The sequence below is a fragment of the Onychostruthus taczanowskii genome, unplaced genomic scaffold (genome assembly GCF_017590055.1).
Source record: "Onychostruthus taczanowskii isolate IOZ18803 unplaced genomic scaffold, ASM1759005v1 scaffold6, whole genome shotgun sequence".
Lineage (NCBI taxonomy): Eukaryota > Metazoa > Chordata > Aves > Passeriformes > Passeridae > Onychostruthus > Onychostruthus taczanowskii.
Window position 1 is genome coordinate 18,396,080 of NW_024503679.1, and position 27,964 is coordinate 18,424,043.

Genomic DNA, 27,964 nt, shown 5'->3' on the forward strand with positions numbered 1-27,964 from the left:
GCTGCAGCCCCGCTCCCCAAACCACCCTCAGCCCCTCTCAGCCCCTCGCTCTCCCCACCTGCCCCTCTGAACTGCCCCCCAGCACTGTGGAGGCAAGCACAGGGTGAAAATCAGGAAACCTGTGATAGGAGACAAGAGCTCCGTGTGGGAAGCAAAGGCCGCACAGGACAAACCAAACCAAGAGTTCACTCCCTCCTTCCGCCTGGTGCTCGCCATGCCCAGGGCAGGAGCTCAGCCTCCCCAGGGCAGCAGGGCCCATCACGGTCATGGTACCTTGGACAAAACCACTATTGCTCTGAGCATCCCCCATTCCTCCTTCTCCTCCCCTTTCCACTCTGGCGTGATGCCACATGGCCTGGGACACCTCTGGGGTCAGCTGGGGGTCCCATGTCCAGCTGTGTGTCCCGGCCCAGAGGAGCAGGATCCTCAGCTGAGTGCCAGCTGCCCTGCCAAACCTCCCTGAACGAGCACCGTGTTCACACAAACCCCAGCCCCTGCAGCCCCTCGCCCAGGACAGCTCCCTGGAGCTGGAACACGTCTCGCACACACCAACACTGCAGCCCTTACGGAAAACTGAATTTAATAAACACATCCAGCCCGTCCCAGCGTGCCCCTGGCCCTGAGGCAGCTGCAGCCCCACGCCAGCCTGTGAATCAGGTCACTGTGGGCTAAACCCAGCCCCATCCTGTGCCGCAGGGTCTGCCTGCCCTGGCCTGAGCACAGAGTGGAGCTGCTCCCGCGGGGCAGAGCCTGCCCTCGTCCCCATCTGGCAGCCCCCACGGCTCCTGGGCCCTCACGGCTCCCGCACGCGCACATAGGTGGTCCAGGGCCCACACACCACCTCCTCCACCCGCAGCCCCCTGGCCACCAGCTGCTCCACGCGGCGTGCCTGGTCAGAGCTGGTGTTGTCCCCGTGTCCCAGCTGTCCGTATTTACCTGCAGACACACAGCCGTGACATAACGTGGCCCTGGGGTCTCACAGGGAATTGCTCTGGTGTTTGTGGGGAGGGAGGGAGGGAACACAAGAGCCCCAGCACAGACAGAACTCGTACAGTGACAGGAGAGCCAAGGGCAAGAGAACAGGAACCAGAAGCTGCCGCTGGGGAGGTTGTACAGCCCCAAAGCAGAGGTGCCACTTACCCCAGCCCCAGGTGTAGAGCTCCCCGCCTCCTGCAACAGGGACAGCACCATCAGGCAGCACCCGGTGAGCTCCAGCCCCCACAGTCCTGCTGAGGTCCCGGTGAGCCCCGGCACCTCTCAGCACCCCTGCCCCGTGGGACACTCACGAGTGACAGCCGCTGTGTGTCGGGAGCCGCAGCTGACCGCGCTGACCTCCAGGTCCTGTGGCAGATCCAGCAGCGCTGGGAACGCCTGGATGGAGATGAACGCAGCATCCTGGGCAGCCAACTGCTCCCGGCAGGCCATCAGCTCGGTGCTCCCTGCAGAAGAGGCGACAGCAGCATTGCAGGCTGAACCGCACCGCACCGAGCTGCTGGGGCTGTGCAGGAACCCGGCCCCCTGCCCTCAGCCTGGGCAGCAGCACTCACCCGTGCCCGTGTCCTCATCTCGCGCTCGCTCCTCTGCCAGCGCTTTGGAGGGCAGAGCCAGCTGCCCCGACTCGTTCCAGCCCCACACGTACAGGTCTCCTGCCTCTGCGCGGCGGGGCAAAGCACACCAGGCAGAGCTGAGCCCTGGGCCGCGCTCGCTGGCAGCACCGGGCGCTCCAGGGACACCAAGAGCCCGCGCTCCCCGAGGCAGGCGCCGCCAGCACGGCCGGCTGGCAGCCCCAGCACGGCCCCTTACCGCTGACGCCGGCCGAATGCCACCCGCCGGCCGCCACCGCCCGCATGGGCACGCCGGCCAGCGCCTCCAGCAGCCGCGGCTGCGGCTCGGACTCCAGCAGCCCGTGGCCCAGCTGCCCGTGCCTGCAGGGACGCACAGGGCCCCGTCTTTAGGGAAAGTGACAGCTGTTGTGCGCAGCTGCATGTCGAGGGGCATGGGGGAGGAAAAGTTTTCACAGGAGTAACCACTGAAAGATACCGAGGGTACAGAGTGAGTGGGAGTACAGCATTCGAACCATGGGAAAGGAATGAATTCCTCCTGACTTAGACAACAAAGGTGCTTTCCCAGGGCATTCCCGAGATAGCTTTCTCACCCCTGAGCCCCGCAGAACACCACACCTACAACCCCCCAAAGCCTAGGATGCTGCATTCCAAAACCAGAAAGACTGATAAAAGACTAAGCAAGCCAACCTAGACCTCACAAAAAAACCTTTCTAAATTTGCCATTTCTTCAGAACAGCAACATTTTCTTTGTTTAGTATTATTCGTTTTTAATACTTGTGAATTCTTTGCTTATTAAATAAACAGGTATTTTCCACTTTTCTACGAAGAAATCTTTCTCCAAACCAATTTAGGGGAGGGGGCACTTGAATTTACTTTCTAAAAGAACCCCACTCAGAAATTTCCTCCCAAAATTTACCTAAACCAAAACAAATAGAAGAAGAAACACCTTTGCGAGAATAAACTGAGCAGTGCCACCAGCTGTTAAATGCACCCAAGTTCAGCTGCTGGCAGGCGACACAGGGTGCTGGGGCTGGAGGCTTTTCCCAAGGGGTTCCCTCCCCTCCCACAGGCTGCACCAGAGGGACCTGGCACTGTCACAGACCGATGGACTCAATCTCCAGTTCAGAAACACAGGGGCTCTGCTGCCACCTGGTGCTGTGCGGCAAGTTACAGAGGAGCAGGGACAGAGCAGGGACCCTGACGGTCCTACAGAGACCCAAGCGTCCTCGGAGACTGCCAAAAGTCAGGCCAGGAGCCAGAGTCAGCAGCCAGAGACCCAGCACCCAGAGAGGAGACAGGGCTGCCCATGGGGCCAGCGAGGGTGGACTCAGCGGGAAAGGGGCAAGGTGAGGCCAGCACCCCCCAAGAGAAACCACGATTTGGGATACCTGTGCTGGGGGGAGCCAGCTGTGGTGAGGGATGGATCCCATCAGCATGTGGGTGAACACTGGGCACCTGCAGCTGGTACCCCAATATGGTGGTACCCCAATATGGTGGTACCCCAATATGCTGGTACCCCAACACTTGTCCCAGCTGTAACGTAACATTCCCAAGCACACCCCACGGGAAAGTCAGGAGGCATATCCCGGCGCCAGGCAGTGTGTGCAGGCTAATGGGGGCTCAGCCCCCCCTTCCCACACCCCCTCACCTGCCCTCCCCTCAAAGGCTCTCCCATTCCCCACATCCCGTCTGCATCCCCGTCATTCTCTCTCCATCCCACCACAGCGCTTGTCCCGCAGTTCTGAAGGCCCACCCGCTGCCGTCCCTCTCCGGCACCCCTGCATCCCCACAGCCCCTGCTCACCTGCCACCGCCCCAGGTAAAGACCTCCCCGGCGGCGCCCAGCGCTAGGGCGTGCTCCGTGCCCAGCGCCAGCCGCCGGGCCCGCAGGCCGGCGGGCAGCGCGGTGAAGAACGGCGGCCGCGGCGTGGCGAAGCCGCCGGCTCGGCCCAGCCCGGCAGCCGCCGCCGCTGCCCCGCGCTCCGCACCTCCAGCCCCGCGCCTGCCGCGGCGGCAGCTCAGCGACCGGCGCTGGGGACAGCCCGGGGCACGGGACGGGGGACAGCCCGCGGGTCTGGGGGCACGGGACGGGAACGTCACCGGGGGACCAGCGAGGGGCATCCCGGGGGAACCGGAGCGGTGGGAGGACTGGGGGGGTCCCATCCCGGGGGAACCGGAGCGGTGGGAGGACTGGGGGGGTCCCATCCCGGGGGAAACGGAGCGGTGGGACGGCTGGGGGAGGGGTCCCATCCCGGGGGAACCGGCGTTCAAGGGAAGGGGCGGGCAAGACGAACCGACGCGACCGGCGCGGCAGCGCACGGTGGGAACGGGACCCGCCATCCCGGGGCGCGGCAAGGGGAAGCGGGCACGGGCGGGACGGGACCGGGGCTCCGGGCGCGCTCACCGGTCTCCACGACCACGTAGCTCCAGGCGGGCCACACGCGGGAGATGCCCTCGGGGCCCGCCTCCAGCCGCCACGGGCCCGGGCCCGGGCCCGGCTCCCCGGCCGCCTCTTCGGGGCTGAACCCGAACGCGAGCCAAACGCAAGCGGGCGCCGCCATGGCTGGGGCGGAACCGGGAGAGGAGGGAGCGGACGTGACGGCGGAGGGGCGGACGGACGGACGGACAGACGGACAGAGGCCGGGCCGTGGTCCAAGAGTAGCTTTAGTGTTACCGGGCGGCGGTCCCGCCCCGGCTCGGCCCTCCTGGCTAAGGCAGACGGTGGCAAAGGCGGCGGCAAGCCCTGTCCTCCCCTCGGCCCGGGGCACCGGGCGGCCCCGCCCCGGGCAGTGCTGAGCCAGCTCCGCGTGCAGCCGGGCCCGCCAGGGCCGCCCCGAGTCAGCGTGTGCGCGCCGGGCTGGGCAGCGTGTGCAGCGTGCGAGCGAGCGACCCCGCGGGGCTCAGGCGTGGCCAGGGCTGGGCTTGATGAGGCCGTAAGCCACTGCGTGTGCCAGGCTCTCCTGGGCAGCCTGGGCCACCCGCGGCTTGTCCTTGTCCTTGGCAAGCACGGAGAGGATCTCCAGCATCTCGCTGGCGATGAGCTGCTCGGCCACCTCCCGAGCAGCTGCCATCATGTTCATCACCACCACGGCGCCACGGTGCTGCAGCTCCGCGCTGGGGCTCAGCAGCAGGGCCTGCAGGATCTCCAGCCAGTGCACCGTCTGCAGGGGAGTGGGGCCAACATCATCACGGACCCCGAGAGAAGGGTCCCAGCTCCCCCGCTACAGCCCCATCCCAGAGCTGGGTCCAAGTCACAGCAGGCTGCCCTGTCTTCTGGGGCCAGAGCTCCAGGCCACCGCGGGGAGGGAATATGGGACACAGGGTGCTGTGTCAGGGCGCACTCACCACCTGGGGAATCCGCTTGCAGATGGCGGGATGCAGGCTAGTCAGCATGGCCAGGGTCCCCGAGGCTGCCCGCCGCAGCTTCTCGTCCTCCTCCCCACTGTACAGGACCATCAGCTTCAGCCGGTCGCTGCCCTCAGCCAGGAACATCTCCTGCACCTGCACAGGGGAAAGAGGAGGGCTCAGGGGGGTGTGGTGGTCCAGCAGCCCAGCACAGACCCCAGCCCATCCCAGCCTTCACCTCCTTGCTCATGGCCATGTTGCACATGCACTCAGTCGCGGCTAGCCGGATCAGCTCGTGCTCCTCGAACATGTACCCCTCAATCATGGGCACGGCCCGCTCTTTCAGGATCTTCTGCCTGCGAGGCAAGCGGGCAGTGAGCACTCCCTGCCAGGGCAGCCCGCCAGGCCCAGGGGGACAGCCAGGGGCCCTGCTCCCCCATCCCTACCGCAGCCTCTCGCTGATGCCAGCCAGGTTGGTCAAGGCCATCAGCCCCTCAAAGTTCTCCAGGCCCGTGCGCTGCAGGTGCAGGAGGCTGACCAGGGGCCGCACCACCTCATAGATCTGGGGAGACAGAACACACGGGACTGAGTCAATGCCCACTGCTGCTCCCACCTGAGCCCCTGCCTGGCAGACCCAGCCCCCAGCCCCAGCACTCACCCGCTCCCCAGGGAACGCCATCTCCGGGTTGGAGGTGATGGTGATCTTTGCTAGGGCCTGCGCTGCCTTGGTCTGCCCCACCTCAGTGCCCTCCAGGGACAGTGGGATCAGAGCCTGGGGGCAGAAACAGCAGCTTGTCCTGCAGCCAAGGCCACAGCACCCAGGGCAGCCACAGCTTTCCCCAGCCTCACGTCCAAGGGAGCCAGTGCAGCCCTGCTAAACCACAGAGCCCAGCTCGCCCCGGAGCAGGGCAGGGCAGAAGCACAGCAGGGTCCATGCTCTCACCTTGCCTCCTCCCTGAGCAACCACACCACCCCGGTCTTCTGCCTCCTCCACCAGTGCCAGGAACACTCTAGGGACCAAGAGGGACTAGTTCCAGCACTCAGACAGTCACAGTGGGCCCAGGCCGCACCAGACTCCTGCTGGACATCCTCCCTACTGTCCAGGAGCTGGCCTTCACCACAGGCACGTTAAGTTCACCAGCAGGATGCCAGCAGTCTGGGAAGCCAGCTCCCCGCTGTGCCCGGCACGCGCGCACCTGGAGATCAGCTCCCGGCAGGAGCTGGTGAGCGCCGGGTTCTCGCTCTTCACCATGCAGGCCAGGGCCGACACCACTCCAGCCACCAGCAGCTTCCGCACCCGCCGCTTCACGAACTCCGGCTTGTCCTGTCCACAGCCAGGGCCACGCTTGGCTCAGGAGCACCTGGTCAGGTGCCCGACCCCACCCTGTGGGCCTCAAGGACACCGTGTCCACACCTGGGACCCCAGGCTGTGTCCCACCCACCCGCTCTCCTCCTAAGCACGGCCATGCCCTGCTCACCTTGGGGTGCTGCTCCGGGATGTGCTGCTTGGCATACTTGGCCAGCTCCAGCATCTGTGGGTCCGGCTCCTCGTGGTCATAGCTGTTGGTACAGTTCACCAGCGTGGAGGCAACAGCATAGAGCACACTCCTGTCCTCTGACTGTGGCGACAGTGGGCACCCATCACACTCACAGCAGGGAGGAGCAGCCAGGACTGGAACCCACCCAGCCTCTCCCACACATCCCCCCCAGAGCATGAGCCCCACACCTGCTCCAGCACATTTCCCTGGTGCCAGGGTGTCCACCCCACAGCTCTTGCTATGCACCTTGGCCAGCTGGAACATGGCCTGCATTGCTGCCTTGTCCTCCACAAACTCCTCCTTGACATCTGCATCGAAGGTGAGGTAGGCCAGGCCCTCCACAGCCCAGCGCCGCGTGCCCGCATCGATCGCCTCGTTGCAGAGCCACCTGGGAGAGTGGTCCCTGAGCTGGCTGGGGGGCTGTGGCAGCCCAGCTGCAGGGAGCCCAGCTGTGAGGCACCCTGCCCACCCCCCACACCTGGCCCCGCTCACTTGCGGCACTGCTTGGCCAGCTTCATGGTGGATCCCTCGGCAAACTGCTTCATGCTGAAGTCCGTGCCTCCTGCAGACCCCAGCTTGCAGAGCCCCTGCAGCCAGGAACAGAGTGCGGGAGCAGGAATGGATGTAGGCCACCTGATGTGTCTCCTGGACCCACGGCAGTGGGGAGCAGCGCTGTGCTCCCACCCCACTGCCCACCCCAGGGCTCTGCCACACCCGGTGGCAGCGTGCTCACCACGAGGGCACGGATGCGGATGCTGTCCCTCTCGCTGTGCTTGTAGATCTCCTTGAGCAGGTTGACGCCGTTGGCCGTGATGAAGGAGGCGCGCTTGGCCTTGTCGGCCGCGTGGATCAGCGCCTCCACGGCCACCAGCTGGTGGGCCTCACACACAGAGGCACAGAGGGACAGCACGCTGTCCATGATCCCCTCCAGCTCCAGCACCCTGTTCCCTGCATCCGAGGGACCCTGCAGCAGGCACGACACTGTCTGAATGGCCCGCAGCTTTCCCGGCAGCTCGTGCCCCTCGAACCAGCTCCTTCAGGGAAAGACCACCAGAAAGGGTCAGGATGATCCACCTGCTCCTTCCTGCCCCACCTGCTGAACCTCCCCCACGGCAGGTCCCCACTCAAAAGCCCCATCACTCCCAGGACACCCTGGCTCACCTCACATAGTCCTCACACAGACGGTGGAAGTTTTCCCTCTCGGCATCACACTTCAGGTCCTCATACAGTTTGCTGAGCAGAACAGAGGTGCTCATCCGGCTGTTCTCTGTCACGGGCAGGCTGCCCAAGCTGCCACACACTGTGCTGCCCACCTCCAGGATTTTCTTCAGGCCTGGGAAAGGTCAGACAGCCCAGTGAGGGGCGCAGTGGCATGTGCAGAGCTGGGGCAGTGGAGCACAATGCCCCAGCAGGACAGTGCTAGTCATTCCACTAACCCTGATCAATCACCCAGAGGCTCAGACTGTTGTTGGTCTCCTTTGGTGACTTCCTGGGCACCACCTTGATGAGCAGGTTGAGGGCGTTGTCACGGCCATGCGCTGAGGCCCCTTCCAGCACTAGCAGCTCCAGGAGGTGCTTGATCAGCAATTTCAGGTCCCTGGAGGAATCTTCCAAAAAAGACAGTCCCCAGCAGTCAGCACCCTGGGCATGGCCTCACCCCCACCGTGGCACAGCTGGCAGAGATGCCGCCATGACCAGGGGCTTCGGCCTCCTGTTAACCCTGGATCAGAGCCCAGCTTTGCTGCAGGGAGCAGTGACAGGGCAGCAGCAAAAAACCCTATGGCACCTCTGCACCTACCTGGGGCTCTCCCTGTACAACAGCCAGCCAGGGCAGCCATACTCACCCAGCACCACTGCATCCTCCTTCCCGCGGAAGTCTTTCTGCAGCCCCTCCTTCAGGGAGTCGAACATCACGTGCAGCAGGTTGCAGGCAGCCAGGGACACCTGCTCGTGCTCCACACCCAACACCGCCGCAAGACGGGGAGCCCCCAGCTCCGCCAAGATGGCCGTGGTCTGCAGGTGCAGGCACACCTGTCTTCCAGAGGCCTTGGGCAAGCCTCGCCATTCCCCAGCCCCTTATCACGATGGTTTCCTCTCACAAGGTCAGGCCTGGCAGGTGAGCTCAGAGCTCCCCTGTGTGAGCCTTTGTAGCCTGCCCAGCATGGCTTTCCCCGGGGCCCAGGGGATGGTGGGGCAGGGGGGGACCTACCCGCGAGCGGTGGCCGGAGCACAGCCCCACCAGCGTGCGCAGGGCTGCCAGCATCAGGTCAGCCTTGGCCGTGTCCAGCAGCTGCAGCAGCAGCCGCACACCGTCACTCTGGAAGATTTTCTCTGCTCCAGCTTCTTCTCGTGCCAGCACAATCAAGTTCTGCGCAGCCTGGGAGAGGAGAGTTCTGCCTGGGTCACAGCAGCACACTGCACAAGGAACTGCTAGCAGCTGCACGCACCCACCCTCCACCCCTGTCCTGGGGAGCATTCTGTGGGCGGCGAGCCCGGCCTGCCCAGGCAGCACCACTCAGTCACTTGCTGGCCAGCAGCAACAGAACAATCCCCCCCTCCTCTCCTCCCAGCCACAGCACTGTGCCCCACTCCCTGAGCTCAGACTTTCTGCTTCTTTTCCGCATCTTTTTCTTCGAGATCCAGCAAGATCTGGAACATCTGCTCTACTTTCGAGTCCGTGCAGGACATGGCCTTCATCTGCAACAGAGCAGAAAGAGCGGCTCAGTCCTCCCCACCTTCCCCGGCCACGCACAGCCACAGCGGGCTGCAGCCCCCCCTGCGCCCTGCTGACCTTCTCGTGCATGCTGCTGCCCAGGGCACGCAGGGCCTCGTGGAAGGCCTTGTTCCTGGGCTCCAGGCTGACGCAGCGCTGCAGGTCGCTGACGGCCTGGTCCAGGCGGCCCAGCTGCTGCAGCGCCTGGCTGCGGCGGAACAGCGCCTTCACGTCCCGGCCATCAGCCTCGATGGCTGCGCACAGGGGTCAGTCACAGCGCCCGCGGCCCGGCCCCTGCCCCACGGGCAGCACAGAGGCTGCTCCCCCCCGCCCCACACACAGTACCTTTAGTGGCATCAGCCTCTGCCTTGGTGTAATCCTCCTGTGGAGAGACAGGAGAGAAAAATGCCTGAGCACTGCTGGCACAAGCCCCACGCACCCCGCACCCCTGACTTTGGGGCCTGGGGATGGGATGGGAACAGCATCCCTGGAGACAGTGAGCCAGCACACTGGGACACCCTGTCCTTCCCAGAATAAAACCCTCAGAGAGCGTCCAGGGAGCTCTACAGCTCCCGGTGCTTTTCAGGCACTTCTGCTCTACTCAAGCCCCTAAAGTTCCTCGTGTTCACCCCCTGCCCCAGACACAGATTCCCTGCAAGAGACCAGACACTGTGACTGCTTGGGAACAGCCCCAGCAGGCCGGGCAGGCTCCGGCAGGCCGCGGGGCCGCCCCCGCCCAGCGCTCACCAGCTTCAGGTAACACGCGGCCCGGTTCCGGTGCAGCACGGCGCGCTCCGACACGGCGTCGCTCAGGCTCAAAGCCTCCGTGTAGGCAGCGAGGGCGGCTGCGGGATCCCCCGCCTGGAACAGCGCGTTACCCCGCGCCCGAAGCTGCTCCGCCGTCACCTGCCGAGGAGCACCGGCTGGGACACAGCCCTGGGCCCGCACGGACCGGGACAGGGATACAGGGATCCCCGGGACAGGGATACAGGGATCCCTCGGACAGGGACACGCCGGGACAGGGACCCCCCCCCCGGGACAGGGACCCCCGCGACAGGGACCCCTCCGGGACTGGGACCCCCGAGACAGAGTCCCCCCGGGCACAAGGACCCGCCCATCCCGGTCCCGCCCGGCTCCGCTCACCGGCTCCTCCATCGCGCCGCGCCCGTGACGTCACCGCCGATCGCCGGGGGAACCCTGACGCCACCGCCCTTGTCACGTGACGGGGCGCGGCAGGAGGCGGGCGAGGCCGAGCGTGCAGCGCCGCCCCGCGGCCCGGCGGTGCCAGCGCCGACCGCGGCAGCCTCCTGTGTGACCCGCGTGTCCCCCGCACCCTCCCGCCGCACCCCGGAGAGCGAGTGTCCCCGGTACCGCCCCGGTACTGACCCCAGAGAGCGTGTCCCCCCGTACCGCCCCCTACGAACCCCAGAGAGTGAGTGTCCCCGGTACAGCCCCCTACGAACCCCGGAGAGCGTGTCCCCCCGTACCGCCCCCTACGAACCCCGGAGAGCGAGTGTCCCCCCTACTAACCCCCTACGAACCCCAGAGAGCGAGTGTCCCCCCGTACTAATCCCGTACTAACCCCGTACGAACCCCGGAGAGCGGGTGTCCCCCCGTGCTGCACCCCGGGATGTGAGTCCCCCCATGTCCCGCGGCACCCCCGTGCCAGCCCCCCGTGTCCCCCTGCCCTGCCCGTGGCCGCCCCTCAGCAGCCCTGGCTGGGGCGCGTCAGTCCGGGGGCACGGCGGGAGGGCCGGCTGCGGGCCGGGTGTCCCCGCGGGGCTCCGCGGGGCCCGCGACAGGCACGGGGCAGCAGGCGGCTCAGGTGGCACCGTCGGGTCCAGCAGAAGTGGCAGAGGTCGACGGCCATAAGCAGGAGGACAAGGAGCCCATAGAGCCCCACGAAAGGCAGGGCCAGCGGGTTCCTGCGGGGTGCGGCACTTCAGGAGGGGGCAGCCGTGACCCTCCCGGCGCAGCGGTGCTGGGGAGGGCCCCAGAGGATACCACAGCCCCTGCCCCAGCAGCCAGCAGAAGCCCCTGGGGTGTGCCAGGAACCCCAGGGCCCCCTTCCTCAGCAGCACAGCCAGCTGCAGCCCTGCTCACCGGAGCAGACCGGGGCTAGCCAGGCTGGAGAGGTTCACTCCAGTGAGGGCTTCCAGCGCCAGCTGAGAGCAGCAGAACTTGAGGGCGTCCAGGCTGGGCTGGCAGCAGTAGCGGTGGCCGGGGGGGTCCGTCAGCCGCGGGCAGTAGAAGCCGGGGTGGGAGCGGCCATCAGGGCCCACGTAGCCCTCGCAGAGGTGCAGGTTCTGCACCAGGACTGCAGCGGGGAGCAGGGCATTGCAGAGGGCGGGGAACAAGTCCCCACTGCGGGGACCACGGAAACTGTGCAGGGCCTGTAGGACAGGCTGCCAGCCCCAGCGACACGGTCTGTCAGCAGGGCTGGGCTGGGCTCAGGGCTCACCGGAGCCTGGCTCACAGGGTACAAGGCAGCCCGGCTCAGCCCGCAGAGTGGGCTACACCCCACGAGGCAGCAGTGGCTGAGCAGAGCTCCCCCTGGCACCGCCCTGTGCACGCCGTGACCTCCAGTGCTCACCAACGTGGGCAGCAAGGGCGGTGATGGTGGCAGAGAGGAGGGGAAAGCGCCCAGGACATCAGGTCAGCCCCCAGCCCCCTGCTGAACCCCCTCCCTACGTCCCCTGTGGGGACAGCACTTGGACCCCACAGATGTGCTGCAGTGGGAGTAACCCCAGCACCACCACACCTGGGCCACCGTCCCCAGTATGGAGCACCACCTCTCACTGCAGACCCCTGCCTCCCAGCACACGCCCCCACCTCCGTTCCGGGCTGTCGGGGAGCAACCCTCAAGGGACAAGGCCCCATCAGGGCCGGGTTCAGGCACAGGAGGGGCGGGAATGGGGCTGTACCTGTCCCAAAGATGCTGGGGAACAGAGCCACGGTAAGGAGCAGCTGGAGCAGGTGCCCATGCAGCATCTTCCCGGCCAGCCCTGGGCAGAGGCAGTTCTGGCTCCAGTGGAGGCAGAAACCACAGCCCCTCCTGCTCCCGCCTCCATCGCAGCCTCCACCAAGAGCCGCTCAGAGCCATTAGAGCCTCCTGCACTCCTCTGTCCACAGGGACCGGGCTGGAGGCGGGAGCATCAGTAATGAGCTTCTGGGGCCAGGAGTAGGATGGCAGGCTCCTTTCCCAGCTGGATGCAAGGCACCAGCTGCCGTGTGCAGGGCCCCAGTTGGGCACCTGGACCCATCCTGGGAGTCCTTGAAAGGACATTGGACCAGGCCAGGGCACAGGGCAAGCACTGCGAGGTGCTTAGCTTCTAGGGGCCAAACCCTTGGGATGTGGATGTGCTGGGGGTTGTGCAGGAATTGTGGAATCACAGAATCATTTAGGTTGGAAAAGACCTCTAAGCTCATCCAGTCCAACCCAACCAAGCCAGAGCTGAGGCAGTTCCCCACCTCACCCAGTCCTTCCCAATGCCCTCCCTGCTGGAACCTGTTGGCAGTAAGTAGCCCCAGGGGAGCAGGAAGTATGGCCTATGGTTGCCACAGCAACCAGGAGGATGCTCTGGTGACACGCTGTAATTAGCTGCGACTCAGCCACTGCAGCTCCAGCAGAGCAGACCACCAGGCTCACTCTGAAAAGGGGCTAAACACTCTGGGTTTGGGGGAGGCTTCACCCAGGCACTGCTGCCTGCACAAGGAACTGACTCCCATCCCCTGGCTCCTGCCCAGCACCAGGCACTGCCTGTCCCAAAGCACAGCTGGGCCTGGCCATGCCACCAGCCTCTCACAGGTGCCAGGGGCTCCTGGCCAGATCTTCAAGCTGGCCTCTACCTGCCTCAGAGTGCTGCCCTGTCTCCCCACGGCACACCATTCCCACTCTGCTGAGTGAGAGCCACAAACCACACATACACCACGGCCCTTGGAAACAGCCTTGTGTTTCCTGTGAGCTCCAGGAGAGGTCAGTCCCAAGTCCACAGCATTCCCCCAGGCAGCTGCCCAACACCACTGGTGCTCCTGGCCTCCCCTTGCTGCCCCGGCAGTCAGGGGGAGCCCTGCATGAGCCCCTGCCCCAGCCATCAGCGTGGCCACCCTCCTGGGCAGCCTGCCTGCGGCAGGGCAGGGTGTCTGTCCCACCAGCAGCAGCAGAGCCCAGCCTGCAGCCCTCCCCAGCCGTGCTCGGCCCATCAGGCACCGTGCCCAGCAACGTCTGGTCCAGCCCTGCCACAGCAGTTCATTCCAAAATCTATCTGAGAACATGGAACTAATAAATTAGAAAATGGCAGCAGCAGCCTCTGCCAGTCTGGCCCCTCCTGCCCGTGCCCGCCACAGTACTGCTGGCCCCACTCCACTGCTGCACTGGTGCTGCTCCTCTGCTGTCCAGCCGCTCCACTCCTCTCCTGCTGGACGCTACCCCAGGCGGATGCGGAACGTGGCAATTTCCATGGGGTCCAGGTGGATGTTGGTGCTGTTGGAGGCTGTGCCCAGTGGGTACATCAGTGTCAATGAGGTGGGCTGCAGGGAGCCCAGCTCCAACCCCTGGAACAGGCCTCCCAGAGCCAGCTGGGGAGAGAGGAGGAAGAAGCGGGGAGGCCCAGGTGAGGATGTGATGCCTGGGGCAGCACTGTGCCCAGGACAGCCTGACACGTGCCATGACTGCCATGCCGAGGTCCCAGCCCAGCTCTGAGCCAGCGGAGGTGTGGGGGCAGCCTGGCCCTACCTTGCCCTGGCTGGTAGTGCAGTTGAAGCCCAGGTTCTTGGCCTCGAGGCTGCAGTCAAAGCCTTTGCGGTGCAGGATCAGTGCTGCCTCAGCTGATGGTAGCGAGTCATCCTGCAGGGAGCTGGAGTGTGAGGCACAACACTGGGGGCAGCAGGGACAAGACCCCCACCAGAGTCCCACCGCCCCGGGCCGTAGCTCACCTCGGCCTGCAGCGTCCGCAGGTTGAGGATGTGGAAGTCGCAAGGAAGGGTGGTGGCAAGGGGCACAAAGGAGCGCAGGGCTGGCAGGGCTGGCTTCTCCAATGCCACTGGCATGACCAAGGCCTCAGCATTCTGGTGCACAGAGGTGATGTGGCTCAGCAGGGAGGGGAAGCTGATGGGGCGCTCATCCTGCACCTGCCAAACAGCACATGGGTCAAGTGTGAGCCCAGGAAGCCAGGCAGAGCCTGGGCAAGGCCCAAAGAACCTCCATTCCAGCAGTGCCTTGAGAGCGGGCACCCGCCAGCACAGTGCACACAGAGCTGCCCTGCCCAGGCAGGTCCCCCCGCCCCAGCACCCAAACAGGACCCGGCTAGCTGATGGTCAGGCTACAGACCTGCTACAAGCCTGGCTAGACTAGTGGCTAGCAGCTAGTGCACAAGACAGGGAGAGACAGCAGGGCCAGGCTGGCCATTACCTCAGGGCTGCCAGTCCTGGTGCCAGGGAAGCTCAAGGCTTTAAACATGGAGACCAGTTTGGAAAAGAAGCCGGAGCTCTGGATGGCACAGCACACGCATAGAGGGCAGCGAGGGGATTGGACAAGAACACTGTGATTACGAGGGAAACGTGGCTCCACAGGGACAGACCCCACTGCACGTCCTGCTCTCCCCATGCCCCCTGCTCCAGGCCCATCCCTGCCCAGTGCCAGCACAACGGGACAAGAGGGGAGAGGACACCGCATCCCATCACCAGCGGCTTTCTGCAAATGCCTCCACCCTGCTCCATCCCAAGGCAGGGCTGGGCTCTCCCGTCCTGCTGCCTCACAGCCAGCACCTTGTTGGCAGTGCTGCGGCGCTCCAGCAGGAGCCGGAACCGGTTGCAGGTGCGCTTGTTGTCCTTCAGCCCCTGGCCCAGGCCCCGGTTGTCATCCTGCATGAGGCGCCGGTCCAGGATCACCTCCAGCTGGCCTGTGGAGAACAAGTCCCTGCAGCCCGGGCTTTACCTGCCACCAGGCGCCAGCCACACCCCACAGCACAGAGCCCCGTGACAGCAGGACCAGGGCACCCTGCCCAGCCTGCAGCACCCTCCTCCCCTGCTTCCCTTGGGGAGGACAGCCCTAGCTCCACAGCAGGTCCCCAAGGCACAGACCCCAGCTCACCGCTGTGGAGGCTGGAGACACCCAGGGCCTGGGCTGTGAGCAGTGTCAGGCGGCTCTGCATGTCCTGGATGTAGGCCATGGCAGGCATCGGGTAGAAGTTGGCCTGCAGAGGCAACTTCTGCTGGTACCTGCGGGGCTGGATCTGCCAAGGGACGGAGATCAGTGGCCAGAGGTGGATCCCACAGTGCCTGGTGCCAGAGCACTGTCCCCCTGTGGGCAGCTGCTGTCCCTCCCTAGCCTGCTGCATACCTGGAAACCATTGAGGTCTGTGAAGAAGGTGTTTTCACTCTCAATGTCAGTGCTAAAGCGCAGGGCCAGCTCCTTGTTGATGTGGTCACGGATGTCCACCAGACAGGACACATCCAGGGACAGACCCTCTACCCCTGTGGGTAGGCAGTGAAGGGTTGAGCCCCAAGGGCAGCATGGCCCAGTTCCCCGGGCCAGCAACACCTGGCACAGCCTCAAGATCTCACCTGGTACATTGTACAGCCGCACTACGGTCTGGACATGCTGGTAGTAGCTGGCAACCTCTGAGAAGAGGGGTCCCTCCATCACCCGCACCACTGGGGGGTCCTTGGGAGCATAGGGCTGGGGAGAGGAATAGCTGCAGTGACACTGCTGCCTGAGGACAGTCCTACAGGCACAGCTGTCAGCTGGCTTCCACAGGTGGACCCTGTACCTTGGCCTCGCCGTCAGGCAGGAAGAGATAGGCCCCACTTTTGTCCTTGGAGGTCCGGGTGCCATAGACGAGAAATTCGCTGCTCACCCTGTGCCCCTGCTCCTCCCCAGCCAGGCGCAGGCTCTGCAGGTGTGTGCCGGCACAGCAGTAAGCGCATGAAGCAGCGGGATGTCCCCCTCCCCTCCTCCACCCCCCGCCCTGTCGGAGCCCTGCACTCACCTGCAGCAGGCCCGTGCGCCCCAAGAAGCAGGCCTGCAGGTGCTGGTTCTCCAGGCAGAAGTCATCAGCAGCAGCCGGGAAGACACGCAGGGGCACAGCCTCGGGCTTGCTCACGGACACGTCCCGGCCGTGCAGGTACAGGCGCGTGGAGGACCTTGGTGTGGCGTGGCCATCCAAGGACTTGTGCAGCTGCAGCACACGCAGCCCCAGCGCAGGCAGGCGGGCCAGGACAGACACCTGCAGGCAGCATGGGGACCTGAGCCAGCCCCCCTGTCTAGGGAATGACTGGGGGTCAGTGGGGCAAAGACCCTGCTCAGCGCTGCGGGGCCTCTGCTGAGGAGGGACACGCATGGGGACCTGGGGGTTCGGCAGCTGTGGGATCTCGTGTTGTGGGGCAGAGACAGAGCAGGGCTGCCGCTGTGTCCGGGCAGCGTGCAGGATGGGAGGCTGGCACAGATGGGCTGTGCGTGTGGGGCACCCCATACCTGGTAGACACTGGGCACCACATCAGTGGCAGAGTTCCACACTGCACTGAGCTGGGAGGGCAGGGGCTGCCCCTCCTCGGAGAGCACACGCACGTGCGGGGAGTCCACCAGCACTGGCACCACGCTCAGGCGCTCCTGCTCCAGCGGGTTGAACACCACCAGGAACCTGTGGGGGGTAGCACAGGGCTGGCATCCCAGCCTCACAGCATCCCTGATGTCCCATGCCCCACACTACCTACAGATCCACTGCACCCACCCACAGCTTCACAGGTACTCCCTCACTGCCTCCCCACAGTCCTGTTAAGTCCCCAGAGCAAGGCAGGAGGCCCTACCGAGGCGAGGTGCCCAGTTTGACCACTGTTCTCTCTGGGAGAGAGTCCTGGCTGGAGCGTGTCTCATCCTGGGGAAGAGTAGTAAAGAGTCGGGGTGTGCCCAATGCCCGTGCCAGCTGGGTCCAAGGACATGGGCACAATCTGGGCTCTCTTCCTGGCCTCTGCAGCACAGAGTTGCTCCCAGGGGCATGGGGACAGTGTGCCAGAGTGCAGGGAGCCAGGGGCTGGTGCTGCTCACCATGCCAAGGAACGGTGCAGCCGCGTCGTGGTGGTATGTGTCCTTGTCCCCCAGCACAAGGTAGTGCGCAGCATTGATGATGACACGCTTGAGGTTGGTGAGAGATTGGAGCAACCTAGGCAGAGGCAGAGTGAGCCACCCTCTCTATCTGCCTATGAGAGGGAGGAGCTCCCCACAACATCCCCGTATCCAGCCATTCTCCCAGCCCTGAGCCCACCAGCCCCCCTCTGAGACAGGCTCTGAGTCCCCACACGCACCGGACTCCGTAGTCCACGGCCACAGCCTCCTTGGCAGTGCCAGCGATGGCATCGTGGTGCTGGAAGAGGCCCAGGTTGCGGCGGGCGTTGCTCAGCAGGGCGTAGTCAGAGAGCGGGTACCTGCCATCGGCACCGGCACGGCGGGCGTGGGCAAGTGCCAGGCTGTACAGGATCTCTGCCCCCCTGCGCAGGGACAGAGTCACTGAGGGTCCCTACCCTGGTGCTGCAATACTGGGGGGGCTGGTCTGGGAGAGGGGTGGCAAAGGCACACACTGCCCTGGGACTGGGTGAGGGCTTGGCACTCTGTGCACCAGTCCAGTGTGTTGGCAGCTGGGTGTCAAGCTCCCACATACTGCCTGGCCACCCCTCACCCGTGCCCCCCGCATACCTCCTGTGCCCCATGGACCAGCCCACTGCCCCTCACCGGAGGTGGGCCTCCAGCACCCGGTCCAGGCTCTTGTAGAAAGGCCGGGAGGTGTAGTATCCTGTCCAGTAGTGATCCTCCCGGTCCGCATAGGAGAAGAAATCCCCAGTCAGAACTGGGAACCCGGGTGGCCTCATCCCTGGCACAATGCCCACTTTCTTGTACAGGGCATCAAAGTAGTCAGAGAGTGTGCCAAACTGTGCCTGCAAGAGAGCACGTGCAGCCCTGACCTGGGGCTCCTGCAGTGGGGGCTCTTATCACCCCTCACAGGACTGTTCACCCCTCCAGCTGTGCTCTGCCATGGTCTACTGCCCGCAGCTCCACAGAGCTCTCCACACATACCTGGACATGGAGGTCAGGCCGAGAGTTGAGGAAGTCAAAGATGCGCTGGTAGTTGAGGAACTGAGCATCCCACTCCTGTGGCTTGTCATAGCGGAAGTCATCTCCCAGGGGCACCAGCAGCACCTTGCTGCGGTACAGCTTGGACTTCTTGCGGTACTGGTCCAGCAGCAGCTGGGCTCTGTGTGGGGGCCAGGGCATGAGGCTGGCCCCTGATGGCCCACAAGGCTGGGAGCCGCGTGCCCCTGCCCCTGCTGCACTCACCGCTCTGCCACGTTCGCATCAGTGATGGCGCGGGGAGGCACCTTCCAGGGACAGTTGATCCGGCCTCCAGGCAAGCGCTTGAAGTCAAACTGGCAGCAAATCTTGGGGTCCGGGCCACAGGTGTGAGGCACATCGTAGCTGTAGAAGGGCATCATGTGGCAGAGGATGTCGGTGCTCGTGTCTGGATCTGTGGAACCAAGGACAGGTGAGCACCAACCCCTGGCCTGTCCCTGAGCAGGGGGGCCCAAAGACAGTGGCCCGACAGAGCAGACCTCAGAGCTCAGGGAGCACAGCAGCCTCCCCCAGTGTGTTGCTGCACTTAGGGGCAGGTGGAAAGTCACAGTGAGGCTGTCCCACAGGGCAGAGACATCGCCTCCCAGTGCTTGGCTCATCCGCACAGAAAAGCAGCTGGTAGCCATTCCCTGCTGCCACGCGCCCCACATGGCCCCCTCTGCAGTCCCCTCCTGGCAGCCCCTCACCCCACGTCTGTCTCCACATGAACTCCAGGTTCTGGGTGGCAGCAAAGTGCTTCTTGATGGCATAGTGCACGCGCTGGATGAGCATGGCTGTCAGGTTGGAGCGCTTCAGCAGGTAGGGCATGGTGGAGCTGTAGCCGAAGGGGTCTACGGCCCAGCCCGACCGCGGCGTCACACCTGGGGGCACAGAGACCTGTCAGCCCCTGCTGGGCCAGCAGCACCTCCCGTCAGGAGGGTCCTGCCAGGACCTGGAGGCCTGCAGCGCATTAGGCAGGCCCCCAGCCACCATCTGCCCGGCTCTCACCAATGTTCTTCTCCAGCCACTGGTGCCCCTCGATCAGCTGGTCAATCATGGCGAAGTAGTGGGAATTAGCCTCATCAGGCATCACCCAGCCGCCCGTCACCATCTCCAGCTGCCCATTGCCCACCAGCCTGCCAGGGGGACACCCAAGATGTGACCAGAGCCCTGCGTGAGCCACATGTCCCTTGCAGAGTCCCCCTGCCCTGATCCACCTACAGTCTACATGCAGCACCCACAGCCATTCCCCCCTCGTCATGCTGTCCCCACGCAGAATCATCCCTCCACAGCCCAATGCCAACCACAGCCCACTCCCCCTCCACTGTGTCCTCCATCCCCAATGCTCTCAGGGCAAGGGGCAGACAAGGGGGCCCTGCCTCACCACACAGACCTGCTCTCCAGGTCTCCCTCTATTCCATGGGGGCCCTGGGCCTTGCACACAAGTTCCCCAGCCCAATCAGCACAGGGAGGGGCCCAGGGCAAGATCTGTCTCTCCCACCTCACTTCACAAGGCAGTGGCTCCGACATCTGATGGCACTGGGAGGCTGCTGGCAGTTTGAGGGCACCCCATGCTGAGCAGTGCAGGGCCCATGGCAGTTTTCCAGTCCCTAGAGCCATTCCCTCACACACCCTGTGCTCTCAGCCTGCCTGGGAGCTAGGTGGGCAGCGGGACCAGGTGGGCAGCCCTACCTGCGCACAGCAGCTCGCTTCTGGGCACTGATGTTGTCCCACCACTTGGAAAAGAAGGAGATCTCAGACCAGATGAAGCGCCGGCGTGGGTCCTCCTGCATCTTCAGCACCATGCTGTTGAGGATGTGCTGTGTCTGGTCATAGTAGTACTTGTCGAAAGTCTTGATCCAGCCTGGCAGGACAGGTGGGGGTCACTGTGGGGGACCCAGGCTTCCCTGCCAGGTAGCAGGTAGCAGGAGCTGGGCCAACCCCTGCCTCTCACCTGGGTCATTGTGGGAGTGTGGCACCACAAACACCTGCAGAGGCTCTGTGTCCCATTCGTTGGGCTCGTAGGTGATGTCAAAGCCTTGCTTCCAGACACCACCATCCTGGTTATCAAACGGCAGCAGGGAGTACACAGCCAGCATCTGTGGGTAGGAGACAGAGCTGAGACCCCTGAAAGAGCAGAGCCAGGACTCATGCATACCCAGGTAGGAACACCTCATATGCTAGCAGAGGCACCAGGTCCTCACCTGCAGGTCTGGGCTCTGTCCTTTGCCCCCTAGAGCAAACTGGCAGTCTTGCGGGGACACGGAGAGGAAACTTGGGCGACTCTCAGGGGGGAGCACCCAGGAGCCATTCAGGGGGTGCTGGGGCAATGCCGGCTGCCCCTCTGCATGGGCTGTCAGCTCCAGCACCGAGTCCTTAATGTGGCTGATGATCTCATGGTTCTCCTCCAGCAGCTGCTCCAGCTGCTCGATCCGGTTCTGTAGCACCGAGATCTGGCTCTGGGGGCACAGAGGGCACAGCGAGGGGCAGGAGGTCACCCACAGCTGTGGGGAGCCAGTCTTGGCCCTGGCACCTTCATGCCCAGAAGCCAGGGCTGGCTCCCCATGAATTCCCCTGTCTGAATGTCCCTGTTTGCCACCCCAGGACCCCTCTCACTCACCCCAGACCCTCCAAACTCACCCTGGGGAAGTTGCCCCCACTCTGGTGTCGTGTGGGGTCATGCTGTACCCGGTCCAGCATCAAGTAGAGGGAGAAGACGGCCACGCAGAAGATGGCAGCTCCACACACTGTCACCTGCTTCTTCAGCTTCATCCCGAAGGGATGCAGGGACTCACCTGCGCCGGGACTGCGGGGGAGCCAGGTCGGACAGCGCGGCCCCTCACCGCGGCCTCCTGCCTCCTCCTCCAAGAGCCCTCACCGCGTCCTACTTGGCTTAATCCGATGCTGGATATTTATATCTGCTGATCGGCCGGGGCCGGAGAGGCCGCGCGGCCCCGCAGGGCTGAGCAGCGCCCGGGCCCGCCGCGCTGAGGCCCCGCGGGGACGGCCCGGGCCGGGGAGGGACGGCAGAGGCCGGGCCAGCAGCGGCGGTGCCACCGCCGCCACCCCGCGGGCCCCCAGCGGGCAGCCTCCGCAGCCCGCCGCCCGCCGAGGTGCCGCTGCCCTCCCGGTACCCTGTGTGCCCCAATCCGGTGCCCTGTCCCGGTGTGCCCCATCCCGGTGTTCCCCATCCCGGTGTCCCCCATCTCGGTGTTCCATCCGGTACCCTGTCCCGGAGTGCCCCATCCCGGTGTTCCATCCTGGTACCCTGTCCCGGTGTGCCCCATCCGGGTGTTCCATCCCGGTACCCTGTCCCGGAGTGCCCCATCCCGATGTTCCATCCCAGTACCCTGTCCCGGTGTGTCCCATCCGGGTGTTCCATCCCGGTGTTCCATCCCGGTACTCTGTCCCGGTGTGTCCCATCCCGGCACCCTGTCCTTGATTCCTGTCCCGGTGCCCTGTCCCAGGGTCTCGTCCCAGCCCTCTGTCCCAGTGCCCTGTGTCAGTACTCCCAGTGCCAGTTCCTAAGTGTGCCCCATTCTGGTACTTCTTTTTGGTACCCCGTGCTGGTGCAGCACGTGCCTGTCACAGTGCCCTGTCCTGGTGCATCATTACAGTGCCACGTCCCGGTGCCATGTCCCAGTGCAGTACAAGCCCGTGTCCCCTCACAGCTCCTAGGTGCACAGCTGCAGAGCTCGTGCGTTTATTGTACAAGATGAAGCCGGGCAGGAGCTGTGGGTGCCATGTCCCACCCCGAGGTATGCAGGAGCCCCTGCCCTGGGGCTCAAGCACCACACAGGCACCCCGCAGTACCCGCTGCCCAGGCAGGGCTCTGCTGTGCCCCCAGGCACTGCCATGGATGGATCCAGGGCCCTGGTGCTCCCTGTCACCGCTGCCTCTTGCGGATGGCAATGAGGTCCTGGTGGATGGTGCTGAAGCTGGGCCGCTTGTGTGGGTCATACTCCCAGCAGCGCTGCATCAGCTGGTACACCTCCTCAGGGCACTGCTCGGGAGGGTCCAGCCGCATACCTGGGCCACAGGGATGGGGACATGGATCACTGGCCCTCATCCCACAGCCCTGCCTGGCCCATCCCACGGGCACAGCTCCACAGTGCTGGACCCACAGCTCATGGTGGCTCTCAGGAGCCAGCCCCAGCCATGTCCCCTACCATGCTCCACTGCCTCCCGCGTCTGCTGGTTGCTGAGGTTGGCATAGGGGATGGCACCCAGGCTGAAGGCTTCCCACAGCAGGATCCCAAAGCTCCAGACATCACTCTCTGAGCTGTATCGGCCTGGGGACATGGGGCAGGACGAACGGTGTTGGCAGGGGACACGCATGTCACCACTTCCCAGCTGTGCCCGTGCTCCTGAGAGCTGAGGTGCTGGGGTCTCTGCCTCCCTCCCCAGGACCAGGTGCGTGGGAGTGGGATCGTGCCAGACTCCTGGCTCCCAGATAAGCCACGGGGTGCCAGGCCATGCCCGGCTCCATCCTGTACCATAATTGAGTGCTTCAGGGGCCGTCCACTTGACAGGGATTTGCTTCATCCCCCCTGTGGAGGCATAGATGCCATCCTCCTCCTCCCGTGACATCCCAAAATCACTGATCTTCAGGGTGTTCCTCTCCGTCACCAGGCAGTTGCGAGCAGCCAGGTCCCTGAGACAGCCCCAGGCAATCAGCTGTGTGCCCAGCTGTCCCTGGGGCTCCACCTGGCACGGGATGGGGTGGCGAGGATGCCCGGGCTGCCCCCGTCCTGCCAGGGCCCACCTGTGGATGCAGTGCTTGCTCTCCAGGTACTCCATGCCGGCGGCAGCATTCTCTGTCATCTTGACCAGCTCCTTCACCCGGAGGTGGGGACCCTCGCTGCGCAGGAAGGTCAGGAAGTCGCCCCCTGTGCCCAGGTTGCAGAGGCGGTGGGTGCCAGGCAGCGCTGGCAGCTCGCCCACGCGTGGGTGCGGGGACCGCGGGGACGGGGCGCTCACCCTGCACCAGCTCCATGACAATGTAGATGGGCTGTTTCTGCGTGCACACCCCGATGAGACGCACAATGTTCGGGTGCCTGTACTGCTTGAGAATCCTGCGGGGACAAGGATGGGCACTGTGAGTGCAGGGGGGCCCGGCTGCCCTGGGCACAAACCACCCGTTGCCATCCCCAGGGCACTGTGCCCAGCCAGCCCACGGACACAGCCCTCAGCACGAGGGTGCTGCAGTCCCAGCAGTGTCAAACAGCTCCGAGAGTGGACAGGTGTGACAGGAGAAGCCCAACAGCCACACAGACCTGGCTTCCTGCAGGAACTTGGCCTTGAGCTCAGGCGGAAGGGTTTCCCGGCAGGATTTCACAGCAACGGGGGAGTTGTCAGCACGCAGGCGTCCGCTGAACACTTCCCCAAAGTTACCCTTCCGAGACACAGGTGCACCAGGCTCAGCTCACCACGCGGCCCAAGGCAACCCCTGTCCTCCTGCAGACCCTGTGAGGACAGCCCTGCCCTCCTGCAGAGCCCACAGCACCCCATCTCACCCGACCAATGCGTTCCCCCAGCAGCACGTCCTCGTGGTTGAGCACCCATTTGTCCTGCAGCAAACAGACACCCGTGAGCTCCCCTGGCCCACAGACCCCTGCAGGCCCCTCTCAGGCAGAGCCCCAGGTCCAGGCTCCCCTGTCTAGCTGGAGAAGCATGCCTGTGGCTCTCAGCCCAGCCATCAACAGGAGAAAGGGCCGGGCAGAGCTGCCCCTGCCAGGGAGCCCCATCCTCCTCCCCGCTGCCTGTATCACCTTGGGCACAGCCCTGGCCAGGACAATGCCACTCTTGCGGGTGATGGGCTGCTGGCTCTGCAGGAGGTGCTGGATGAGCAGCGGAATGGTGGGGAAGCTGTCTCCCTCCAGCCGAAACATGTTCTGCAGGGAGGGAGGCCAAGAGGTTGTGATGGGCAGGAACCCACGCCTGCCCATGCAAGGCCACCCCAGCCATGCCCCCTGCTTGCGGCCACTCACACTGACAGCCTGGATGATGAAGTGCCGGGGCTGCCCATCCCACAGCACGCTGAGCACGTACTCCTGCTTGCCCTGGCTCTCCCGCACCAGGAAGTCCCCAGCGCAGGTCAGCAGCTCCTGCACCTCCGAACGCGGGATGGCCCCGTGGTACCAGACCTGCTGGCACAGCGGCTTCTGCACGTCTGGGATCAGGGGCACAGGGGGCGGCAGCTGGAAGGAGAGAAGGTGAGCCCAGACATGCCCACTCCTGAGTTGTGCTGGAGGTGGGGCAGCAGCTGTGTCTGGAAGCTGTGCCCAGGGCAGGTGGGAGCAGAATCTGGAGGTGCTGAAGCAAGGGGGGCCGTGTGGCCAGAAAGGAGAGGACAGGCTCAGCAAGGCAGCTGGGTGGAGAGCAGGGTGGCTGGAGGCACCCAGGGACTCACGGAGTACTTTGGGCTGAAGATGCCTGTGATGTGGTTCTTGAGGGTCTCCAGGGCACTGGCCCCGCTCCGCTCCTGCTCCTGGAGTGAGGCAAGGGCTGTGCACCAGCTGTGCACCCCATCCCTGCAGCTTGCAGAGCACAGGGGGCGAGACTGACTCACCGTGGAGGAGACAGACTGCCGATCCTCTGGCAGAGGCAGGGCAGGCAGGGGGTCCCTGACGCCCAGCTCTGCCAGCTTCCTGGCCAGCAGGTCCCGCTGCACCTGCAGCTTGGCCTGGGCACAGAGGCAGCCCTCGAGCTGCTGCCGTGCCTCATGCAGCCCCTGCCGCCTGCCCAACAGGTGCACCCTGGGGAGGGACGGGGTGGTCAGCACCCGCTGCCCTGGCCCCTCACCCCCCTCTGCTGCACCTCACCGCTCCCTGGGGCTCCGGCCCTGCTCCTCTTCATGGATCTCTGCCTTCAGCTGCTGCATCTGCTGCTCCTTGATACTCACGGCCTCTGTGGCGGCCACCAACTCCTCCTCAACCGATGTCAGGCTGCAAGAGACCTGTGCTGGCAGGGGGCTCAGCCCCTGCCCCTCACCAGCCCCTGCCCATGGCTAGTCCCACTCACCAGTGCTGGACACTTTCCAGGGTCAGCTCATTCAGCTGCAGCTCCCCCGGCACCAGGTTTTCTGTGTCCTCCAGCAGGCTCTCATCAAAGGACACAGTTGGTGGCATCTCAGATTCGTACCTGCGGGCAGCCAGGACAGCTCTGCCTCCACTTGCCCCGTGCCGGCCACTGCCAGCCGATGGCAGCAGGGCCGTGCCCGGCAGAGAGGCTGCGGCGGCGTGGAGCCATACTGGTGGCTCTGGATGAAGCTGCTGTACTCAGTGTCAGGGTCGATGGCCTGGATGGCACTGGCAATCTCCTGGTGCGCAGCCAAAAGATCCTCCTGTACCAGGCTGCTGATGCTGCAGTACTCCCTGAGGATCTCCTTTCTGCGGGAGCAGTGCTGGTTCTGGGGGGCCATGGGAATGCCCAGGGGTAGGGAGTGGAGTGCAGGACTGGCTGCAGGGCACGGGATGGGCAGTGGGGCATGGGGTAGCAGCGGGGCAGGCAGGGCTCTTACAGGACGAGAGTCATCTCCTGCTGCAGACCGTAGAGGGACTGATGCAGGCTGGGCAGCACCCGCTGGTAGTGGTGCTGGTGGTGCAATGCAGCCGCCTGCACAGCCAGCACATACTGATTGTGCAGGGCATGGAGCTTCCAGAGGCTGCGCACGTACTTCTCCTTCGCCTTGTCCCGCTCCTTGTCTGTGGAGAGAGGCTGTGGAAAACCCCAACCGCCAGCACATCACCTGTCCCAGCACCGGGATGGGTCAGAGGGTGAGGGCTGGGAGAGGGTCCCAGGGCAGGCAGGGGCACCAAGCCTGGGGGGGTTACACTGTGACACAGAGATGCTCCTGACCCAGTGTGGTGTCCCAAGGCCCCCAGACTTCTGCCTGGCTTCCTGGGGGCCAGGCTGGGCTCTCCTCTAGGCTGCCCAACCCCAGAACCCCCACCCGCTCCAGGCTGGGATGTAGCTTCCACAGAGTGCGGGGTGCTCCAGCCATCCTTGACCCACGAGGGAAGCTGGGAGGTCACGCAGGGGACAGGGGCCAGGTTGGCACCTTTGCTGGCCTCCTGGTACTTGCGCTTGGCCTGGGCGCTGTCACGGGCCAGGCTGCGGTACTGTGCCTTCAGCTTCTCCATCTCCTGCTGCGTCGTCTGGAGAGGGACACGGTCAGGGAGTGGGTCTAGCACGTTCTCTTGTTCCCCTTCTAGCTCCAACATACCCGGCTGTACTCCTGGCTGAGCTGCTGCCACTGCTCGCTGAAGGCTTTGCGCAGCTGCTGCTTGTCGCGGATGAGCAGGCTCAGCTTGGCCAGCGGCCCCCCTGCCAGCTCCTCCGCGTGCCGCCGCAGGATCTGGCTCAGCGTCTCTGTCCGGCTCACCAGCACCCACCAGGACTGCAGCCAAGGGAGTCAGGGAGGGCGTGGAGATGGCATCCTCCAGCAGCTCACGGGCTCTGCAGGGCGCAGTCCTGCTCTGAGGCACCCCTACCTTCTCGATCTGACCACCATGGTTGCCATGGAGCTGCCAAGCGCCCTCCTGCTTTTCCAGCTGGGAGAACATGTGGTGCAGCATCCCTGCATACTCCCGGTCACTCTTGGCCCGCTGTGACATCCACTTCTTCATCAGCTCCAGGAGGCGCAGCTCCCCGTCCTGCAGCCGCAGCAGTGCACTGTGCCCCTGCGGGCACCACAGCTCCGGCCCGAAGCCCATGGCACCACTGTCCAGCCAGGGGAGCTCTGCGGGGCACCAGGACAGCCTGAGCCACGGCTGCTGCCCTGCACTGCCTGCACCAGTGGCCCTTTGCATTTCACACCCTCCTACCCCACCATCCGGTCTGTGCAGCAGAGATGGCGCTCCCCACCCTGCGAACAGCCTTGCAAAGCCTATCCAAAGCAGCAGGATGAGTGCTCCGAGCTGTGTGGGAGCTGGGGCCTGTGGGATGGTGCTGGGAAGGAGGAAGTGTGGAGCCATACACAGCAGTGTCACCTCTGCCATGCGCAGGGCTGCTCCCCAAGGGCAGCACGGCTGTGCCCCCCACCCCTGGCAGGCACCAGCCCCTCCTCTCTGGCAGCTCCAGTCCTGTCCTGGCCTTTGGCACTGTCACCCCTATGCCCACAGTGTGGGAGTTCCCCGGGACACTGCTGGGAAGCCAGCAGAAGCAGAGGAGGGTGCTGAGCCCCAGAGAAAGGTGCTGAGCCCCAGAGAAAGGTGCTGAACCTGGATACGTCCCAGCATGCAGGACTCCAGTCAAACTGATCCCAGTGCTAGTCCCAGGGTGCCCTGCCCTGAAGCAAGAGTGCAGCAGGAGCAGGAGAGGGCTGGGGCACCTCCCTGTGCAGCACAGGACGTCTCCTGGCACAGCCCTTGATCTCACCAAGACCTACCCCCCCAGCCCTACAAAGGAGTCCCCCGTCTCTGCCAGTACCTCACCAGGGCACAGTTCTTCCAACCTACATTTGTTGCTAGGTCTTCGTTGTGAGGCTGCTGCTGGTGTCCTGCTGGGGCCCGGACTGACGTGGTCTGGACCTGGTGCAGCTCTGGCTCCTGGGGAGGAACAGGAAACCCAGTGCTGACCATACAGCCATTGCGAGATTTCCTGCGCTTCCTCCCCTCCCTGCCAGTCCCCGCACCGGCAGCGACGCCAGCACACAGTTCTGCTGCAGCCAGGCAGTTCCCAGCCCCACCACGCCTCCCAGC

General features: G+C 64.7%; 5 protein-coding genes across 15 annotated transcripts; all 5 read right to left on the minus strand.

Moving 5' to 3' along the window:
• Positions 1-567: 567 nt before the first annotated feature.
• On the minus strand, positions 568-4,125 carry RCCD1 (RCC1 domain containing 1). The gene is given in 8 exon segments (XM_041419112.1): positions 568-936; positions 1,141-1,170; positions 1,287-1,439; positions 1,548-1,652; positions 1,804-1,925; positions 3,369-3,507; positions 3,510-3,566; positions 3,969-4,125. Coding segments are annotated over 8 exon segments (906 nt in total). The 3' UTR covers positions 568-793.
• Positions 4,126-4,461: 336 nt separating this feature from the next.
• UNC45A (unc-45 myosin chaperone A) lies at positions 4,462-10,509 on the minus strand. Its single transcript, XM_041419072.1, has 20 exons — positions 10,304-10,509; positions 9,908-10,066; positions 9,506-9,542; positions 9,239-9,414; positions 9,052-9,144; positions 8,657-8,824; positions 8,292-8,460; positions 7,884-8,054; positions 7,609-7,780; positions 7,181-7,481; positions 6,940-7,034; positions 6,694-6,835; positions 6,388-6,528; positions 6,106-6,233; positions 5,853-5,919; positions 5,568-5,681; positions 5,356-5,471; positions 5,148-5,265; positions 4,910-5,065; positions 4,462-4,725 (listed from the first exon to the last, which is right to left on the minus strand). Exons 1-20 carry the CDS (start codon positions 10,313-10,315, stop codon positions 4,465-4,467), a joined length of 2,796 nt encoding a protein of 931 aa, XP_041275006.1. The 5' UTR covers positions 10,316-10,509; the 3' UTR covers positions 4,462-4,464.
• A 356-nt stretch (positions 10,510-10,865) lies between these two features.
• On the minus strand, positions 10,866-11,610 carry LOC121343382 (protein shisa-like-1; the record flags this gene model as incomplete). The annotated part of the gene is made up of 2 exons (XM_041418499.1): positions 10,866-11,085; positions 11,264-11,610. Coding segments are annotated over 2 exons (567 nt in total), but the record flags the coding sequence as incomplete, so codon positions are not given.
• Positions 11,611-13,095: 1,485 nt separating this feature from the next.
• MAN2A2 (mannosidase alpha class 2A member 2) lies at positions 13,096-21,324 on the minus strand. Of its 3 annotated transcripts, XM_041419059.1 has the most exons (23): positions 20,901-21,324; positions 20,465-20,719; positions 20,215-20,359; positions 19,953-20,124; positions 19,269-19,396; positions 18,968-19,141; positions 18,489-18,675; positions 18,228-18,405; positions 17,886-18,088; positions 17,462-17,644; positions 17,205-17,319; positions 16,967-17,034; positions 16,635-16,800; positions 16,150-16,386; positions 15,931-16,053; positions 15,725-15,839; positions 15,501-15,634; positions 15,252-15,393; positions 14,927-15,060; positions 14,571-14,648; positions 14,096-14,290; positions 13,896-14,006; positions 13,096-13,738 (listed from the first exon to the last, which is right to left on the minus strand). In XM_041419059.1, exons 1-23 carry the CDS (start codon positions 21,030-21,032, stop codon positions 13,586-13,588), a joined length of 3,528 nt encoding a protein of 1,175 aa, XP_041274993.1. In that variant the 5' UTR covers positions 21,033-21,324; the 3' UTR covers positions 13,096-13,585. The 3 variants fall into 3 exon arrangements, with proteins under 3 accessions (XP_041274993.1, XP_041274996.1, XP_041274995.1); XM_041419062.1 differs by lacking the exon at positions 14,571-14,648 and having other exon boundaries at positions 14,096-14,284; XM_041419061.1 differs by lacking the exon at positions 14,571-14,648.
• Positions 21,325-21,932: 608 nt separating this feature from the next.
• Positions 21,933-27,856, minus strand: FES (FES proto-oncogene, tyrosine kinase). 9 transcript variants are annotated; one of them, XM_041419076.1, is made up of 19 exons: positions 27,722-27,856; positions 26,756-27,003; positions 26,488-26,661; positions 26,323-26,419; positions 25,783-25,966; positions 25,514-25,651; positions 25,284-25,403; positions 25,085-25,207; positions 24,832-25,018; positions 24,673-24,750; positions 24,251-24,460; positions 24,032-24,154; positions 23,777-23,830; positions 23,537-23,655; positions 23,241-23,335; positions 23,026-23,149; positions 22,757-22,914; positions 22,430-22,552; positions 21,933-22,289 (listed from the first exon to the last, which is right to left on the minus strand). In XM_041419076.1, exons 2-19 carry the CDS (start codon positions 26,975-26,977, stop codon positions 22,147-22,149), a joined length of 2,472 nt encoding a protein of 823 aa, XP_041275010.1. In that variant the 5' UTR covers positions 26,978-27,003; positions 27,722-27,856; the 3' UTR covers positions 21,933-22,146. The 9 variants fall into 9 exon arrangements, 8 of the variants coding, with proteins under 8 accessions (XP_041275010.1, XP_041275017.1, XP_041275012.1 ...); XM_041419083.1 differs by having other exon boundaries at positions 26,756-26,917; positions 27,722-27,844; XM_041419078.1 differs by having other exon boundaries at positions 24,251-24,406; positions 27,693-27,764.
• Between the last annotated feature and the right edge of the window lie 108 nt (positions 27,857-27,964).

Bases quoted from the DNA above. Each gene is read 5' to 3' on its own strand.
- UNC45A (XM_041419072.1), bottom strand. The intron at 9,145-9,238 runs GTCAGCAGGGCG...GCTCTGTTGCAG, and splicing joins GCAGCAGCATGCACGAGAAG to ATGAAGGCCATGTCCTGCAC. The intron at 6,836-6,939 runs GTGAGCGGGGCC...CCACTCTCCCAG, and splicing joins CTGGCCAAGCAGTGCCGCAA to GTGGCTCTGCAACGAGGCGA.
- MAN2A2 (XM_041419059.1), bottom strand. From the start codon at position 21,032: ATGAAGCTGAAGAAGCAGGTGACAGTGTGTGGAGCTGCCATCTTCTGC. The intron at 15,840-15,930 runs GTACAGGGTCCA...TCCTCTCCCCAG, and splicing joins TGCCTGACGGCGAGGCCAAG to CCCTATGCTCCCAAGGACCC. The intron at 14,649-14,926 runs GTGCTGGCTGTG...TGTGCCATCCAG, and splicing joins GCCGCAGCACTGCCAACAAG to AGCTCCGGCTTCTTTTCCAA.
- FES (XM_041419083.1), bottom strand. From the start codon at position 27,844: ATGGTCAGCACTGGGTTTCCTGTTCCTCCCCAGGAGCCAGAGCTGCAC. The intron at 26,662-26,755 runs GTAGGGGTGCCT...CCTTGGCTGCAG, and splicing joins ATGGTGGTCAGATCGAGAAG to TCCTGGTGGGTGCTGGTGAG. The intron at 25,208-25,283 runs GTGAGTGGGACT...GGTCTCTTGCAG, and splicing joins CTGGAAAGTGTCCAGCACTG to CCTGACATCGGTTGAGGAGG.